The 20,000-nt window shown below is 40.8% G+C and overlaps 2 protein-coding genes across 2 annotated transcripts in view; both read right to left on the minus strand.

Moving 5' to 3' along the window:
• LOC123505360 (transmembrane 9 superfamily member 3-like) overlaps nt 1-15,898 on the minus strand; it is an 18,108-nt gene extending 2,210 nt beyond the window's left edge. Inside the window, 10 exon segments of the mRNA XM_045256580.1 lie at nt 2,086-2,294; nt 4,068-4,198; nt 5,338-5,364; nt 5,367-5,431; nt 5,640-5,806; nt 6,846-6,977; nt 8,868-9,106; nt 10,569-10,691; nt 12,349-12,544; nt 15,741-15,898. Coding sequence (XP_045112515.1) covers nt 2,086-2,294; nt 4,068-4,198; nt 5,338-5,364; nt 5,367-5,431; nt 5,640-5,806; nt 6,846-6,977; nt 8,868-9,106; nt 10,569-10,691; nt 12,349-12,544; nt 15,741-15,815 — 1,364 coding nt within the window. The 5' untranslated portion in view covers nt 15,816-15,898.
• Nucleotides 15,899-18,457: 2,559 nt separating this feature from the next.
• LOC123506770 (zinc finger protein 510-like) lies at nt 18,458-19,153 on the minus strand. The gene has a single exon (XM_045259101.1). It carries the CDS (start codon nt 19,151-19,153, stop codon nt 18,458-18,460), a length of 696 nt encoding a protein of 231 aa, XP_045115036.1.
• Between the last annotated feature and the right edge of the window lie 847 nt (nt 19,154-20,000).

The following is a 20,000-nucleotide window of genomic DNA, read 5'->3' on the forward strand; positions in this document are numbered from 1 at the left end:
ACAGCGATAAAACAGTGATTTCTCCTTAAAACACCAAATAACTATGAAAATTAGGTACCTGGGAGAGTGTGGGAGAGTGTGGGAGAGTGTGGGAGAGTGTGGGAGAGTGTGGGAGTGTGTAAGAGAGAGGGAGAGGTGTACGACTGCAAGAAACAGCAAAAAAACAGTGATTTCTCCTTAAAACACCAAATAACTATGAAAATTAGGTACCTGAGAGTGTGTGGGAGTGTGTGGGAGTGTGTGGGAGTGTGTGGGAGAGTGTGAGAGGTGTACGACTGCAAGAAACAGCAAAAAAACAGTGATTTCTCCTTAAAACACCAAATAACTATGGAAATTAGGTACCTGGGAGAGTGTGGGAGAGTGTGGGAGTGTGTGGGAGTGTGGGAGTGTGGAGAGTGTGGGAGTGTGTGAGTGTGTGAGAGTGTGTGGGAGTGTGTGGGAGAGAGGGAGAGGTGTACGACTGCAAGAAACGGCGATAAAACAGTGATTTCTCCTTAAAACACCAAATAACTATGAAAATTAGGTACCTGGGAGAGTGTGGGAGAGTGTGGGAGTGTGTGGGAGAGAGGGAGAGGTGTACAACTGCAAAAAACAGCAAAAAAAGTGATTTCTCCTTAAAACACCAAATAACTATGGAAATTAGGTACCTGGGAGTGTGTGGGAGAGTGAGAGAGAGTGTGGGAGAGTGTGGGAGAGTGTGGGAGTGTGTGGGAGAGAGGGAGAGGTGTACAACTGCAAGAAACAGCAAAAAAACAGTGATTTCTCCTTAAAACGCCAAATAACTATGAAAATTAGGTAGCTGGGAGAGAGTGGGAGAGTGTGGGAGTGTGTGGGAGAGTGTGGGAGAGTGTGGGAGAGTGTGAGAGGGTGTGTGGGAGAGTGGGAGAGGTGTACGACTGCAAGAAACAGCAAAAAAACAGTGATTTCTCCTTAAAACGCCAAATAACTATGAAAATTAGGTAGCTGGGAGTGTGTGGGAGAGTGTGGGAGTGTGTGGGAGAGTGTGGGGGTGTGTGGGAGAGTGTGGGGGTGTGTGGGAGAGAGGGAGAGGTGTACGACTGCAAGAAACAGCAAAAAAACAGTGATTTCTCCTTAAAACACCAAATAACTATGGAAATTAGGTACCTGGGAGAGTGTGGGAGTGTGGGAGTGTGGGAGAGTGTGGGAGTGTGTGGGAGAGCGCTGGTGTATTTTAAACTAGGGAAAAAATTGCCTGGATAAAATAATTCAAATAAACTAATAATAATAATAATAATAATAATAATAATAATAATAATAATAATAATAATAATAATAATAATAAATAAAAAAAATAAATAAAACTAGAAATCTCCCTAAAATCCCTAAAAATGACCCTAAAATTCCTAAAAATCCCAAAATATACTTAAAATGACCCAAAAATCACAAAAAATTACCCTAAAAATCCTAAAATGCATAAATCAAATACATAAATAAATAAATACTAGAAATTTTCCCAAAATCCCTAAAAATCACCCCAAATCCCTAAAAATGATCCCAAAATCACTAAAAATGACCCTAAAATCCCTAAAAATGATCCCAAAATCACTAAAAATGACCCTAAAAATCCCTAAAATAACAATAATAATATATCAAATAAATAAAATAAATAAAACTAGAAATCTCCCAAAAATCCCTAAAAATTTACCCAAAATCACAAAAAATCCCTAAAAATTACCCCAAATCCCTATAAATGACTCAAAAAATCCCTAAAAAAACAATAAAAATAAATCAAATAAATAAATAAAACTAGAAATCTCCCCAAAAATCCCTAAAATTGTCCCTAAAAATCTCTAAAAATAATAAATAAATCAAATAAATAAATAAAACTAGAAATCTTCCCAAAAATCCCTAAAAATTACCCTAAAATCCCTAAAAATATCAATCTCCCCAAAAATCCCTAAAAATTACCCCAAAACCCCTATACATTACCCAAAAAACCCTAAAAATTACCCTAATATCACTAAAAATTACCCCAAAAAACCCTAAAAATTACCCCAATATCCCTAAAAATTACCCAAAATCCCTAAAAATTCCCTAAATCCCTAAACATCCGTCATGCCTCACATTTCAATGAAGATGGAACCAAATGGGAGCACACCACCCAGGGGAATAATGACCAGGGGCTCCATGAACCACTTCTTCTCCGGAATGGGGCGGGGCACAGCGTTCACTCGGCAGGGGTGGTTGGGCTGCCCCGCCAGGTTCCGCCCCAGCACTGTGCCCACCAGCGTCAGGGGCAGGATCACAAACGCACAGATGCACACCACTGCCAGCTGTGTGGGCGGTGTTTGGTTAGTGTCACGCATTAAAACACCCTAAAATGTCCTAAATGCAATAAAACATCCTAAAATGTACTAAAACACCCTAAAATGTCCCTAAAATTTACTAAAACACTCTAAAATATCCTAAAATGCACTAAAACACCAAAAATGTCCCTAAAATGTACTAAAACACCCTAAAATGTCCCTAAAATGCACTAAAACACCCTAAAATGCACTAAAACACACCAAAATGTCCCTAAAATTTACTAAAACACCCTAAAATATCCTAAAATGCACTAAAACACCATAAAATTTACTAAAACACCTCAAAATGTCCCTAAAATGTACTAAAACACCCTGAAATATCCTAAAATGCTCTAAAACATCCTAAATGTCCGTAAAATTTACTAAAACACTTCAAAATGTCCCTAAAATGTACTAAAACACCCTGAAATATCCTAAAATGCTCTAAAACACCCTAAAATGTCCCTAAAATTTACTAAAACACCTCAAAATGTCCCTAAAATGTACTAAAATACCCTAATTTGTCCCTAAAATGCACTAAAACACCCTAAAATATCTTAAATGCACTAAACACGCCAAAATGTCCCTAAAATGTACTAAAACACCAAAAATGTCCCTAAAATACACTAAAACACCCTAAAATGCACTAAAATGTCAATTATGCAGCTAAACACCCTAAAATGTCCCTAAAATCCACTATAACACCCTAAAATGTCAATTATGCAGGAAAACACACCAAAATGTCTCTAAAATACCCTAAAATGCACTGAGACACCCTAAAATATCCCTAAAAACCCTAAAACACCCTGAAATGCTACACCCCAGGCTGGAATATGTAGCAGTGGTGTGGTCTGCCAGCCCCATAAAGGATAGGAGAAGACTGGAAAGGATACACAAGATTCCTACAAAGATGGTGCCGGGACTGAAGGACCTCACATAGGAAGGACTGAAGGAAATGGGACTAAAGGACCTCACATATGAAGAACGACTGAAGGAAATGGGACTAAAGGACCTCACATAGGAAGGACTGAAGGAAATGGGACTAAAGGACCTCACATAGGAAGGACTGAAGGAAATGGGACTAAAGGACCTCACATATGAAGAATGACTGAAGGAAATGGGACTAAAGGACCTCACATATGAAGAACGACTGAAGGAAATGGGACTGAAGGACCTCACATATGAAGGACTGAAGGAAATGGGACTAAAGGACCTCACATAGGAAGGACTGAAGGAAATGGGACTAAAGGACCTCACATATGAAGGACTGAAGGAAATGGGACTGAAGGACCTCACATAGGAAGGACTGAAGGAAATGGGACTAAAGGACCTCACATAGGAAGAACGACTGAAGGAAATGGGACTGAAGGACCTCACATAGGAAGAACGACACACCCCAAAACACCCCATAAACACACCCAAACACACACAAAAACACCCCAAAACCTCACACAAAAGGAAATGGGACCAAACACCTCACATATGAAGAACTGAAGGAAATGGGACTACACACCTCACATATGAAGGACAAGGAAACACTAAACACCCACATATGAAAACACCTAAAACACCTCACAATGAAGGACTAAAACACCCCAGAAACACTAAAACCCCTAAAACACCAGGAAAACACCACAAAACACCTAAAACAACCCAAAACACCTAAAAACACCCCAAAAACACCCAAAAACCCTCAAAAAACCCCAAAAAACACACAAAAACCTCAAAACCCCCCCATAAACACACCCACACCCCACACACCATGATAGTGAAGGCAATGGCTCTGGAGGCATGGTAGTAGATGGCAATGAAGTTAATGATGAAAGCAGTGCCACACACCAGGGCCGGGAGGAGCAGTGCCGAGGCCATCATCTGCCTTATCCACACCTTGCCTGGAGGATTACATTAGGATTACAATAGGATTACATAGGATTACATGGGATTACATAGGATTACATAGGATTACAATAGGATTACATGGGATTACATAGGATTACATGGAATTATATTAGGATTACATAGGATTACAATAGGATTACATGGGATTCCATTAGGATTACATAGGATTACATAGGATTACATGGGATTACATAGGATTACATGGGATTACATTAGGATTAAATAGGATTACATGGGATTACATGGGATTACATACGATTACATTAGGATTATATATAAAATGTCAATTATGCAGCTAAACACCCTAAAATGTCCCTAAAATGCACTAAAACATCCTAAAATGTCCCTAAAATGCCCTAAAATGTCCCTCAAATGCACTAAAACTCCCTAAAATGTCCCTAAAATACACTAAAACACCCTAAAATGCACTAAAACACCCTAAAATGTCCCTAAAATGCACTAAAACACCTTATATGCACTATAACACCCTAATATGTCCCTAAAATGCACTAAAACACCCTAATGTCCCAAAAATGCAGCTAAACACCCTAAAATGTCCCTAAAATGCACTAAAATAGCCTAAAATACACTAAAACACCCTAAAATGCAGTAAAACACCCAAATATGTCCCTAAAATACACTAAAACACCATAAAATGCACTAAAACACCCTATGTCCCTAAAATAAACTAAAACACCCTAATGTCCCTAAAATGCAGCTAAACACCCTAAAATGTCCCTAAAATGCACTAAAACACCCTAAAATGCAGTAAAACACCCTAATATGTCCCTAAAATACACTAAAACACCATAAAATGCACTAAAACACCCTAATATGTCCCTAAAATGCACTAAAACACCCTAATATGTCCCTAAAATGCACTAAAACACCCTAAAATGCAGTAAAACACCCTAATATGTCTCTCAAACACAAATAAACACCCTAATACATCTCTCTCTCTCTCTCTCTCTCTCTCTCTCTCTCTCTCAAACACTCCTAAAACACCTCAAAACATTCCTAAAACACCTCAAAACACACTCTCTCTCTCTCTCTCTGTCATATTTCTCTCTCAAACACAAATATTTCTTCATTATTTTTGCTCTCTCTCTCTCTCTCTCTCTCTCTCTCTCACCTCCGAGCCTGGCGTACAGTGAGCCCCAAAATAGCCATTAACAGGAGAGGTGGCTGCATAGATGAAGATTGCAATGCTGACCATCGACCCGCGCCTGGAGAGAGAGAGAGAGAGAGAGAGAGAGAGAGAGAGAGAGAGAGAGAGAGAGAGAATTATTAGTACACTTTATCTAATATCCATGACCTAAATATTCTTTACTGCATTAAAAAAAAAATATACAGAAAAATAAATAAATAATAATAATAATAATAACAATAATAACTCCATTAACTAAACAAAATTACATATAAATAATTACTTACTCTGTATATAATTCTCCAACAATCGCCAGCAGTATTACTAAAAAGGTCACTGTGAGCATTTGGCAACCTGACCCAACCAGGGCTGAGAAGATGAGGGGGTGAGATGGCGCCCTGAACACATCGCCATGGACCTGTTTCCACCCATACTCGTCTCCCAGGTCTCTCTCCTTCAGGGCGGGTGCGGGGGGGTGGTAAGGGGTGAGAGATGAGTTATTGTTGGTGTGGTGGTGTTTCGAGGTGGTGTTTTGAGGTGTATTGCGGTCTCAGTGTGGGAACTAATCAGCAGTTTGTTTACATTCTCAGACTTATCAGCTGGCATCATTGTAATGGATGGGACGCTAATAGTGGCAATAATGGTGTTTTAAAGGCACAATATCAATAAAGACACAAGAAAATGATGGGTAAGTTAAAGATATTACCTTAAAAACTTCTTAAAAACACCAAATTACCCTAAAATCTTAAAACATCCAAAATTACCCTAAAATCTTATTAAAACATCATAAATTACCTTAAAAACTTCTTAGAAACATCAATTTACCCTAAAATTTTCTTAAAACATGCAAAATTACCCTAAAATCTTATTAAAACATCATAAATTACCTTAAAAACTTCTTAGAAACATCAATTTACCCTAAAATCTTCTTAAAACATCCAAAATTACCCTAAAATCTTCTTAAAACATCCAAAATTACCCTAAAATCTTCTAAAACATGCAAAATTACCCTAAAATCTTAAAACATCAGAAATTACCCTACAAAATTCTTAAAAACATCAAATTACCCTAAAAACATCTTAAAAACATCCAAAATCATCCTAAAATATTTTTAAAACATCCAAAATTACCCTAAAATCTTAAAACATCCAAATTTACCTAAAATCTACTTAAAACATCCCAAATTATCCTCAAATTTTCTTAACATCCAAAATTAACCTAAAATCTTCTTAAAATGTCAAATTACCCTAAAATCTTCTTAAATCATGCAAAATTACCCTAAACTTTCTTAAAACATGAAAAATTACCCTAAAATCTGTTTAAAAACATCAAATTACCCTAAACACTTTTTAAAAACATCAAATTACCCCAAAACTACCACAAAACTACCAAAAACACCCTAAAACTACCCAAAAACACCCTAAAGCACCCTCAAACACCCTAAAACTACCCCAAAACATCCTAAAACACTCCCAAACACCCCCAAAACCTACCATATCATCCATTTCTTCATCCTTTGAGTACCTAGCATAGTCCTTCCTCAGTGTCCTCATCAGGATCATGGACACAAGGCCCACAAGGAATATCACCATCATGAAGGAATTGAAGATGCTAAACCAGTGGATCTATGGGGGGGGGAGAGAGAGGGAGAGGTGAGAGGGAAGGTGAGAGAGAGAGAGAGAGAGAGAGAGAGAGAGAGAGAGAGAGAGAGAGAGAGAGAGAGAGAGAGAGAGAGAGAGAGAGAGAGAGGGAGGGAGAGGGAGGGAGAGATTCAAAAATAAAGAAATATTTGTGTTTGAGAGAGAGTGAGTGAGAGAGAGAGAGAGAGAGAGAGAGAGAGAGAGAGAGAGAGAGAGAGAGAGAGAGAGAGAGAGAGAGAGAATAAAGCATTAATAAAGACACAATGAAAAAAAATAAAGAAATTACCCTAAAAATGCCTTAAAATGTCAAATTACCCTAAAATATTCTTAAAATTACTTCAAATACAGGAGATAGAGATAGAGAGAGATAGAGAGAGAGAGAAAAAAAAAGAGAGAGAAAGCAAAGGAGAGAGAATACTCCTAAAAACACCATAAAACACCATAAAACCACTCTTAGACCAGTAGTGAAAAATACCCTAAAAAATTCTTAAAATGTCAAATTACCCTAAAACTTCTTAAAATTACCCCAAATACAGAGAGAGAGAGAGAGAGAGAGAGAGAGAGAGAGAGAGAGAGAGAGAGAGAGAGAGAGAGAGAGAGAGAGAGAGAGAGAGAGAGATGGTCTAATGGTACACAAATCTCAAGGTAAAAATGTGTCCCAGTACTGAAGGGGTTAAAATAGTGAAGACTGTGGCCATTAATCTTGTGACCTCCATACACCCTTCCTAATGTCCTAATGGTCTAATGGTACACAAATCTCAAGGTAAAAATGTGTCCCAGTACTGAAGGGGTTAAAATAGTGAAGACTGTGACCATTAATCTTGTGACCTCCATACACCCTTCCTAATGTCCTAATGGTCTAATGGTACACAAATCTCAAGGTAAAATGTGTCCCAGTACTGAAGGGGTTAAAATAGTGAAGACTGTGGCCATTAATCTTGTGACCTCCATACACCCTTCCTAATGTCCTAATGGTCTAATGGTACACAAATCTCAAGGTAAAATGTGTCCCAGTACTGAAGGGGTTAAAATAGTGAAGACTGTGGCCATTAATCTTGTGACCTCCATACACCCTTCCTAATGTCCTAATGGTCTAATGGTACACAAATCTCAAGGTAAAATGCGTCCCAGTACTGAAGGGGTTAAAATAGTGAAGACTGTGGCCATTAATCTTGTGACCTCCATACACCCTTCCTAATGTCCTAATGGTCTAATGGTACACAAATCTCAAGGTAAAAATGTGTCCCAGTACTGAAGGGGTTAAAATAGTGAAGACTGTGGCCATTAATCTTGTGACCTCCATAGACCCTTCCTAATGTCCTAATGGTCTAATGGTACACAAATCTCAAGGTAAAAATGTGTCCCAGTACTGAAGGGGTTAAAATAGTGAAGACTGTGGCCATTAATCTTGTGACCTCCATACACCCTTCCTAATGTCCTAATGGTCTAATGGTACACAAATCTCAAGGTAAAAATGTGTCCCAGTACTGAAGGGGTTAAAATAGTGAAGACTGTGGCCATTAATCTTGTGACCTCCATACACCCTTCCTAATGTCCTAATGGTGCACAAATCTCAAGGTAAAAATGTGTCCCAGTACTGAAGGGGTTAAAATAGTGAAGACTGTGACCATTAATCTTGTGACCTCCATACACCCTTCCTAATGTCCTAATGGTACACAAATCTCAAGGTAAAAATGTGTCCCAGTACTGAAGGGGTTAAAATAGTGAAGACTGTGGCCATTAATTAATCTTGTGACCTCCATACACCCTTCCTAATGTCCTAATGGTCTAATGGTACACAAATCTCAAGGTAAAAATGTGTCCCAGTACTGAAGGGGTTAAAATAGTGAAGACTGTGCCCATTAACACACTCACCCTATGCTGGAAAAAATTTGGGTCGAGATACTTGTCAAATCGGTCTTCAAACTTGACCTGCGACCTTTTCCAGTTGACCTCGTATGTAAATTTGACCTTTGCTCCGAGCTCCAGCTTCTGCCGAGCCTCTGAGGTCAAATTTACGTCCACGATTTGATCTCCATTTTGTCCGAGATCAAAGCGCTTGTGTGTCCAGATGTAGTAAGTGTCTGTGGCTTCGTCGATCTCCCCTACAATACCTGGAAGGGGTGAAGGGGTGAGCTGGTGGTGTTTGAGGGTGTTTTGGTGTGTTTTGTGGTGTTTTTGGTGTGTTTTTGGTGTGTTTTGGTGTGTTTTGAGTGTTTTGGTGTGATGTTTTGTGGTGTTTTGGGTGTTTGTGGTGTTTTGTGGTGTTTTGGGGTGTTTTGGGTGTTTTGGTGTGTTTTGGTGTGTTTTGTGTGTTTTTGGTGTGTTTTTGGTGTGTTTTGGTGTGTTTTGGGGATGTTTTGAGTGTTTTGGTGTGTTTGGTGTGTTTGGGGTGTTTTTGGGTGTGTTTGGGGGTGTCTTGTGGGTGTTTTGGGTGTATTGAGTCTGCTTTCAGTGTTTCTTGAGTATTTTTGACACACACACACACACACACACACACACACACACACACACACACACACACACACACACACACACACACGATGGAAGAAAACAATCAACCAGTAAGCCATATTGATAGAATTTTTAGAGAAACATATAATTTGCTGAGGAATATTGGAGTAGCATTTCACTACATGGACAAAGAAATGATGAAGAAATTGCTAAGTACTATAATAAGACCCAGATTGGAATATGCAGGAGTAGTGTGGACCCCTCATAAAAAGAAACACATAAGGAAGTTGGAGAGACTACAAAAAATGGCTACAAGAATGGTTCCAGAATTTGAAGGGATGACATATGAGGAGAGACTAAAGGCTATGGATCTACCAACCCTGGAACAGAGAAGAGAGAGAGAGAGAGAGAGAGAGGGATCTGATACAAGTTTATAAATTGATCAACGGAATGGACCAAGTGGATAATGAGAAACTGATCCTGAGAGAAGAATATGACACTAGAAGCACAAGATTGCATAGTAAGAAGCTGAGGAAGGGAAGATGTCTGAGAGATGTTAAAAAATAGTGAAGAATATGACACTAGAAGCACAAGATTGCATAGTAAGAAGCTGAGGAAGGGAAGATGTCTGAGAGATGTTAAAAAATAGTGAAGAATATGACACTAGAAGCACAAGATTGCATAGTAAGAAGCTGAGGAAGGAAGATGTCTGAGAGATGTTAAAAATAGTGAAGAATATGACACTAGAAGCACAAGATTGCATAGTAAGAAGCTGAGGAAGGAAGATGTCTGAGAGATGTTAAAAATAGTGAAGAATATGACACTAGAAGCACAAGATCGCATAGTAAGAAGCTGAGGAAGGGAAGATGTCTGAGAGATGTTAAAAAATAGTGAAGAATATGACACTAGAAGCACAAGATCGCATAGTAAGAAGCTGAGGAAGGGAAGATGTCCGAGAGATGTTAAAAAATAGAGTTTCCTGCAAAGATGTGTTGAGACGTGGAACAGTTTGAGTGAGGAAGTGGCGTCACCAACGAGTGTGCAGAGCTTTGAAGAAAAATTGGACATGTGTAGATATGGAGACACACACACACACACACACACACACACACACACACGTACCCCAGATAGGCAGGTCGTCAATGTACATTTGATACCAATAGTGGTTTTTGACGGAATAAATAAATGTTTTCAGACGAACTTCATTAAGCTCCACCTCACAGTATGGGGTCTTGGGGATGTCATCTGTGGGGGAGAGAGGAGAGGGAGAGAGAGAGAGAGAGAGAGAGAGAGAGAGAGAGAGAGAGAGAGAGAGAGAATTGTTACTATTATTTTCTTTTATAATGAACGACAAACTTTAAAAATCTTAAAAATACTTTAAACAAACAATAAAACACACACACACACACACACACACACACATAACCAAACACTCTTAAACACAACCAAAACACACCCAAACACTCTCTCTCTCTCTCATCCAAACATCCTCAAACACATCAAAACACCCAAACACACCAAAACACACAAAACACAAAAACACAAAACACAAAACACAAAACACACCCAAACACCCAAAACACACTCAAACACCCCAAACATCTCTCTCTCATCCAAACATCCTCAAACACCCAAAAACACACCCAAACACACCAAACCACACCACAAACACCCCAAAACACACCAAAACACACAAAAACCAAACACACAAAACACCCAAAACACACAAAACACACCTCAACACCCCAAACACACTCAAACACCCCAAACTTACTCTCTCTCTCTTATCCAAACATCATCCTCAAACACCCCAAACACATAAAACACCCAAACACACCCACACACAAAACACACAAAACACCCAACACACACAAACACTGCAAACACACCCAAACACCAACACACACTCAAACACCCCAAACTCTCTCTCTTATCCAAACATCCTCAAACATCCTCAAACACACCCAAACACACCCCAAAACACAAAACACACAAAACACCCAAAACACACAAAACACACAAAACACACAAAACACACAAAACACACAAAACACCCAAAACACCCAAACACACTCAAACATCCCAAACACTCTCTCTCTTATCCAAACATCCTCAAACACCCCCAACACACACAAAACACACCAAACACACCAAAACACAAAACACACCAAACACACCAAACACCCAAACACACCAAAACACCCAAAAGCACTCAAAACCCCAAAACACACTCAAACACCCCAAACTCTCTCTCTCTCTCTTATCCAAACATCTCAAACACCCCAAACACACCAAAACACACCAAAACACACAAAACACACAAACACACAAAACACACAAACACACCAAAACACACAAAACACACAAAACACACAAAACACCAAAACACACAAAACACACCCAAAACACCCCAAAACACACTCAAACACCCCAAACGTATCCTCCTCTCTCTCTTATCCAAACATCCTCAAACACCCCAAACACACCAAAACACCCAAAACACCAAAACACACCAAAACACACAAAACACCCAAAACACACCAAAACACACCCAAAACACACAAAACACCCCAAAACACACCCAAAACACCCAAAACACACCCATAACACCCAAAACACACCCAAAACACACAAAACACCCCAAAACACACCAAAACACCCAAAACACACCAAACACACAAAACACCCAAAACACCCCAAAACACACAAAACACACCCAAAACACACCAAACACACAAACACCCTAAAACACACAAAACACACAAAACACTAAAACACCAAAACACACAAAACACCCCAAAAACACCCCAAAAACACCCCAAAAACACACAAAAACACACAAAAACACACCAAAAACACCCCAAAAACATCCCCAAACACCCCAAAACACCCCAAAACGTACCCTTGAAGTCAATATCGAGTCCTGAAAATTCCAGCTCCACCCCTTGCAACGCTTCTCCAAGAGTCTCATGGTAGTGGGAAATCTTGCTCTTCGGCCCCACACAGAAGGGCAGAGAGAAATACGAATAGGTCTCTTGGCGGTTGTGATAGGGACCCACTGTATTCATCCACAGCACCACCTCCTCATGGTCCTTGTACTGCGGAAGGATGGTGTGGGGTTTAAGATGGTGTGGGGTTAGGTTAGGTTAGGTTAGGTTAGATGGTGTGGGGTTAAGATGGTGTGTGGTTAGGAAGATGGTGTGGAGTTAGGTTAAGTTAGGTTAGGTTAGGTTTTGCAAGATAGTGTGGGTTTAAGATGGTGTGGGGTTAAGATGGTGTGTGGTTTAAGATGGTGTGGGGTTAGGTTAGGTTAGGTTAGGTTAGGCTAGGTTTAGCATGATAGTGTGGATTTAAGATGGTGTGTGGTTAGGTTAAGTTAGGTTAGGTTAGGTTAGGTTAGGTTTTGCAAGATAGTGTGGGTTTAAGATGGTGTGGGGTTTAGATGGTGTGGGGTTTAGATGGTGTGGATTTAAGATGGTGTGGGTTTAAGATGGTGTGGGGTTAGGTTAGGTTAGGTTAGGTTAGGTTTAGCAAGATAGTGTGGGTTAGGTTAGGTTAGGTTAGGTTTGGCAAGATAGTGTGGGTTTAAGATGGTGTGGGGTTTAGATGGTGTGGATTTAAGATGGTGTGGGTTTAAGATGGTGTGGGGTTAGGTTAGGTTAGGTTAGGTTAGGTTTAGCAAGATAGTGTGGGGTTTAAGATGGTTAAGATGGTGTGGGGTTAGGTTAGGTTAGGTTAGGTTTTGCAAGATAGTGTGGGTTTAAGATGGTGTGGGGTTAGGTTAGGTTAGGTTAGGTTAGGTTTAGCAAGATAGTGTGGGTTTAAGATGGTGTGGGGTTGGGTTAGGTTAGGTTAGGTTAGGTTTTGCAAGATAGTGTGGGTTTAAGATGGTGTGGGGTTTAGATGGTGTGTGGTTAAGATGTTGTGGGGTTAAGATGGTGTGGGTTTAAGATGGTGTGGGGTTTAGATGGTGTGTGTTTAAGATGGTGTGGGGTTAAGATGGTGTGGGTTTAAGATGGTGTGTGGTTAGGAAGATAGTGTGGATTTAGCGAGAGGTGAAATATTACGTTTAATCTTAGTTTTTAAGATGAAATTAGCCTGGGAAAAGATTGTGTGTGTGTGTGTGTGTGTGTGTGTGTGTGTGTGTTAGTAAGGGGTTGAAATGTGTTAAAACGTCTCTCTTAAAAGAAGTGAAGTGGTCGGAAGGTGGAAACACAGAGGCAGGCAGGAGAGAGTTGCAGAGTTGTATTGCCAAATTTCACCCAAAAAGTGAGGATAACAACTTTACGTGAAATTGTGAGCATTGGGAGTGACATTAGGGTGTCTGCCTTGCTGGGATGTGTGTCTTTTTAAAATATACCTTAAGTTGCCATGATTTAGAACCCCTTCAGTACTGGGGGCGCATTTTGACGAGCGTTCAGTGTGATTACAAGATTTTATTTACACTAGAAAAGATTTACGGAGGTTGGAGGATTAATGGCAAGTCTTTACTATTTCCCCGCCCCTACAGGAGATTCCAAAGCTTTATAAAATTGAGAAATAGTTAGAAAAATCAATATATAAACACATCCAGCCTAGCCAGCCAAAGAAGATTGAAAAAAAGAGACTCATTTGAATGCCAGCTCACAACGCCAGCCAAAATCCTGCAGCAAATGTCTCGACACCTCCCTAACTGTGTCACTGTTAGAGAGAGTGTTGCTGTGAAGATGATGTATCAATGCTGTGTCACCTCAACTGGGTCACGTTACCTATAGCCTGATCAGTCTTAATCTACGGCCACCACTCAAAAAAGACTTCTATTTTGCTTGAAGTTCGTATATCTGTAACGCTGACACTATTAAAACACCCTAAACATACACTAAGCACCATTATAAGTTACTACAGCTGTATGGTATGTATGTATGTATGTAACTGTATAATCTATTTAATACATACGAACCTCACTGCTGATTTCTTTCCAAAAAATTCTCGCGTTTTCATTCAAAGCCGCAAAAAAATTACCGGTGTAAATTTCCTGACTGCGACGTTTTATTTAACCCACAACATTTACGACCGGGAGATTTCGGGTGCCATTTAGTTGTTAAGGTCACTGTTCACTCACCCACCTATACACCCTAGTCGAAATTTCATACACCAGAATTGATAGTATTTGCGATGCCTTGTACACCAATAACTTCCATCTCTCACCGCCTTTTAGGGAAACGTGGCAGTACTATAGAGCTCCCCTCGCCCCCCCACACCCCTAAATTAACCCCAGTCAGACTAGGGTGCGTTAGGGCAAGGGTGGGCAAGTTTTTTTCAGTGTTAGGGTAAGAATGAGCAGATTTAACCCTTAATTAACACCCTACACTCTTAAAATCCTCCTTGAACCCTTAAATTAACACCCTACACCCTTAAAATACACTCTGAACCCTTAAAATACACCCTACACCCTTAAAATCCACCCTGAACCCTTAATTAACACCCTACACCCTTAAAACATACTCTACACCCTTAAAATTCACCCTGAACCCTTAATTAATACCCTACACCCTTAAAACACACTCTACACCCTTAATATACACCCTACACCCTTAAAATCCACCCTGAACCCTTAAAACACACCCTACACCCTTAATACACACCCTACACCCTTTAAATACACCCTACATCCTTAATATACACCCTACACCCTTAAAATCCACCCTGAACCCTTAATTAACACCCTACACCCTTAAAATTAATCCTGAACCCTTAATTAACACCCTACACCCTTAAAACACACTCTACACCCTTAAAACACACCCTACATCCTTAAAACACACTCTACACCCTTAAAATCCAACCTGAACCCTTAAAACACACCCTACACCCTTAATAAACACCCTACACCCTTAAAATCCAGCCTGAACCCTTAAAATTAATCCTGAACCCTTAAAACACACCCTACACCCTTCATACACACCCTACACCCTTGAAACACCCCCTACACCCTTAAAATATACCCTGAACCCTTAATTAACACCCTACACCCTTAAAATTAATCCTGAACCCTTAATTAACACCCTACACCCTTAAAACACACCCTACACCCTTAAAACACGCCCTACACCCTTAAAACACACCCTACACCCTTAAAATATACTCTGAACCCTTAATTAACCCCCTACACCCTTAAAACACCCCCTTAAATCCCACCCCCCCTTAACACCCGGCACTGTGGTACACCCTTAGCCCAGCGCACCGTGTCTTATATTTCCGCTATTATCTCCCTTATTTGTCACCCTAGGGAGGTTTTTGCCCCCGGGGAGTTACCGTGTGGGTGTGCTCGTCCCCCAGGGTGGCGGCCAGCAGGGTGAGGTGGATAATAAGGGCAGGAAGGCGCCTCATGGTGGGAAATGTTGGGAAGAGAGTCACTGTTTACATGAGCCACGTCAGCTGACAGATGGCATCACTGTCCCGCGCTGCCTGCTTGCTATTTTTGGTTTTCATTTTCCCGGTTTTCTCTGGTGTTTTAAGGGTTATCGTGTCTTCCTGGGTGTTAAATTGTAGGGTGTTTTTTTCTGCGTGTTTTTTGTTAGGTGTTTTTTCTCGGTGTGGTGTTTTTAAGGGGGAAATTGCGTTTGTTTTGGGGTTGTCATGTTTGAAGTTTTCCTCAACCACCATCACCACCGCCATTCTCGAGGCTCCGTGCTAAGATTCATTTACTCTTTGTTTATTTGTACCTTTATTTGTGTGTGTTTTATGAGTATCTTAGTAAATATGCATGTAGTAATTATTTATGTGTAATTCTAGTGGTATCTAAGTAATCGGAAGAATGGAGTTTTAATCGGAAAGGCTCTTTTTATGAGTAATATTCCATATATCGATAGTAGTGGTGGTGGTGGTGGTGGCGGTGATGGTGGTGGTCTTTTATACGAATGATCCTTTACTGCTTATCAATTTTTATTTTCTTATAATATCTACGACCTCTTTTTCATTAATTGTTATGTAATTATTTATTGTATTTATTGGTGTTATATTTCACTACTAACAATACTACAGCTGTGTACGTTTTTATTTATTTTTAACTAAAGTGTGTATGTGTGTGTGTGTTGGCGCTTCAAATGTGTATATTAGAAACAGGAAAGGAAATAAAAACAGTGAATAAATAAATAAAAAGAATAAAAATGCCTAATAATAACTAAACAAACTCATTCCCGGCATGTTCCAACCTCCTGTTCTTATTTATTTATTTTTTTAAGCAAAAGGGGAAACTGGCCAAGAACAACAACAACAACAACAACAAATAAAAAAAAAAGGGCCCACTTACTTGCCAGCCCCCTTGCATGTCAAAGAGTTATTTTTATTTAGTTTTATTTATTAGTTAACCCCTCTCTCTCTCTCTCTCTCTCTCTCTCTCTCTATTTGTAACATTTAACTTTTATTAGGTCAGGTCAGGATAGGTCAGGATAGGTTAGGTTAGGTTAGGTTAGGTTAGTCTCAATGGTCAGCAGCTTCCCGGTCCTCTTCAATGCAAACTATGGGTCAACTAACTTCCCTTCCCGCCTCCCTTCACCCCTTCAGTAGCGTGACGTGTTTCCCTATTCCCTGTGGTGACTATTTGGTGATTTTGTACACCTTCACCAACTCATGTGGGGGATTAAAATGGTGAAGACTGTGGCCATTAATCTTGTGACCTCCATACACCCTTCCTAATGTCCTAATGATCTAATGGTACACAAATCTCAAGGTAAAAATGTGTCCCAGTACTGAAGGGGTTAAAATGGTGAAGACTGTGGCCATTAATCTTGTGACCTCCATACACCCTTCCTAATGTCCTAATGGTCTAATGGTACACAAATCTCAAGGTAAAAATGTGTCCCAGTACTGAAGGGGTTAAAATAGTGAAGACTGTGGCCATTAATCTTGTGACCTCCATAGACCTTTCCTAGTGCAACGTAGCTAATATGTTTGTCACTACTGTGTGTGTAGCTAGGATGTGTCAGTAGGCCCTCAGCAAAACACACACACACACACACACACACACACACAACTCAAAGGATAATCAACAAACACACATCACATTTATAAGAAATCAAAATATTTAGCCTGCAACACTCTGGCTGAACACACACACACACACACACAGGATGCACACACAAACACAGGATACACACACACAGGATACACACACAAACACAGGATACACACACACACACACACAGGACACACACACAAACACAGGATACACACACAAACACAGGATACACACACACACAAACAGGATACATACACACAAGGGTTTTACTGCACATTTATTGAAAGACACACCTGTAGTACTAACAATATCACTCAAGGTTCACCACTCATCACCACCACCACCACCACCACAGAAATCTATCTTGGTGTCTTTTCTTCCTTTCCTATCAACAATTCTTATTCTTTTCCATCTTTCCTCTTTCCTTTTTCCCTTTTTCCATCCACAAATGAGCTCAAGACAACACTTAAGCTGCTCACCAAGTCTCGCTCCGAGGAACTCACTAAAATCACACCTTCCTACCTGTGTAATTTGCGGCAGAGGTAACAGTGGTGCCGGGAACATCTTAAAGCCACCTTCTGCAGATCACCTTTCATGGATCTCATTTACACACTGTTTGGAATACTGGAAGGTTCTTGAGGAGGTTTAGTGACGTCCAAGAGCTGATTGTGTGGAAGGTCGTCAGTGGTTTGCGTCCTTAACTAAATCGTCTAATTTCTCAAGCTATTTACAGTTTGATCTAAGTGTCTCATTACCCTACAGATGTCAGTTGTTTTTTTTTTTATTAAGGGTCATCACCACCTGGAATTCTCTAACCTGAAGTGGTGGTGTTGCCTCACTCTCTCCACTCCTTCACACATTTGCCTGAACACTGTTAGGTGGACCGATCTGGGGTTAAGTTCTGCATCTAAAACTAGCTAAATTTGAGTCACAGTGCAGATGTGGCAAGAAATAAGGCACAGGTAATGTCCCACTGGTCCACACACTACCTCAAAACTGGACCTTCACACCTTCACTTGCTTTGCCTTGAAGTGTTTGCCCCACGGTGAGTCAAGCTGTGTGAGGTTAGATGGGATTTTCTGATAAATGTCTTCCCACACTCACCACACTGGAAGCTCCTAACACCACTGTGGGTCCGGACGTGCATGTTTAGGGAAGACTTTTGGGTGAACTTTCCCCCGCACACAGAGCACACATGGTTCCTAGCACCGGTGTGTGCCTCAATATGTCTGCTGAGGTTTGATTTCTTGATGAATTTCTTGCCACACAGCTCACACTCCTGATTTCTAATGTTACCACCGCTGTGTGCCAGGCTGTGTGTGGTGAGGGAAGACTTCTTGGTGAATTTCTTGCCACATTCATCACACTTATAATTCCTAACGCCACTGTGTGTTAGTATGTGTGAGGTGAGGTCAGATTTTTGTATAAATTTCTTTCCACACTCATCACACGTGTAATTTCTGACGCCTTTGTGTGTGAGGACGTGGTACCACAGCCCCTGTCTGGACCCAAATGTTTTGTCACACTGCTGACACTCTAACTTCTCTCCTCTGAGGACACCGCTGGCTGGCTTCACCTTGCTCTGCTCACCACCACGCCTGCGCCTCCCCATTCCTCCTGAGGTTGACTGCTGCTGTTGCTGCTCATCTATGCTGCTGCTAAGGATCACAGCCTCCACCGCACCATCACTCCCGCCCACACACGCCATGGCCAGTCCTCACTAGGCACTGACAGCCACCAGCCAGCGTGCCCTGCGGAGGGAGACACACACACACACACACACACTGTAGAGATGATCCTTCTGCTCCTCCTCTTCCTGATGTAGGGAAGCGATGGTGTCCCTGGATCACGTACCCTGCTGGTGCCTAGTGGTGCCTGCTGGTGACTGTCTGACTGACGCCCCGCAGCCAGACCCAGGCCAGGCAGTGAGGCTGGGCTGAGGCTGGGCTGTGCTGAGCTGAGCGGCTGCTGTGGCTTGCGAAATCCTTGAACTCATGGGCTGCAAAATTTCTTGCGAGTTGGCTTTGCTGGGCCGCCCATACCCTCGCCTCGCCATTCACCACCACGGCACCACCACAACGGTGCACCACAACAGTACACCTCACAATGTTTGATCTCCTCAGCCGTGTCTTTGTTTCCAGTCTTACATGGCGACTACACCCTGGTTACTCTAGGCTGGTGTGTCACGGCAATAGAGAGTGCCTTCAAATCATGGAAAAATGGCACACGATAATAAATAAATAAATAAATAAAATATCGCAGACACAATCCTTTTTAAGACATTTGTCCTTGAGATTTTGGCTAATTCTTCATCAGTCTTTAGGGAAACCAGCATTTTAAGTGGGCATTTTTCCCCGTTGGCAGCTATATTTCCCTCTTGCATAAAATAAATGAAATAAAGACATCCACGGGGTGCACACAACACCATCTGCGAAATATTTGACCTCCCAGTGTTAATTTATCTTGTATTTTCTTAGTTAAAACAACCTAAACTAATATTTACAGGTCCTCCTCCTTCTCCTCTTCCTCGGCCGGCCAAGACCTTCCTGTTCATC

The sequence above is a fragment of the Portunus trituberculatus genome, chromosome 2 (assembly GCF_017591435.1).
Source record: "Portunus trituberculatus isolate SZX2019 chromosome 2, ASM1759143v1, whole genome shotgun sequence".
In the NCBI taxonomy this organism is placed as follows: Eukaryota; Metazoa; Arthropoda; class Malacostraca; order Decapoda; family Portunidae; genus Portunus; species Portunus trituberculatus.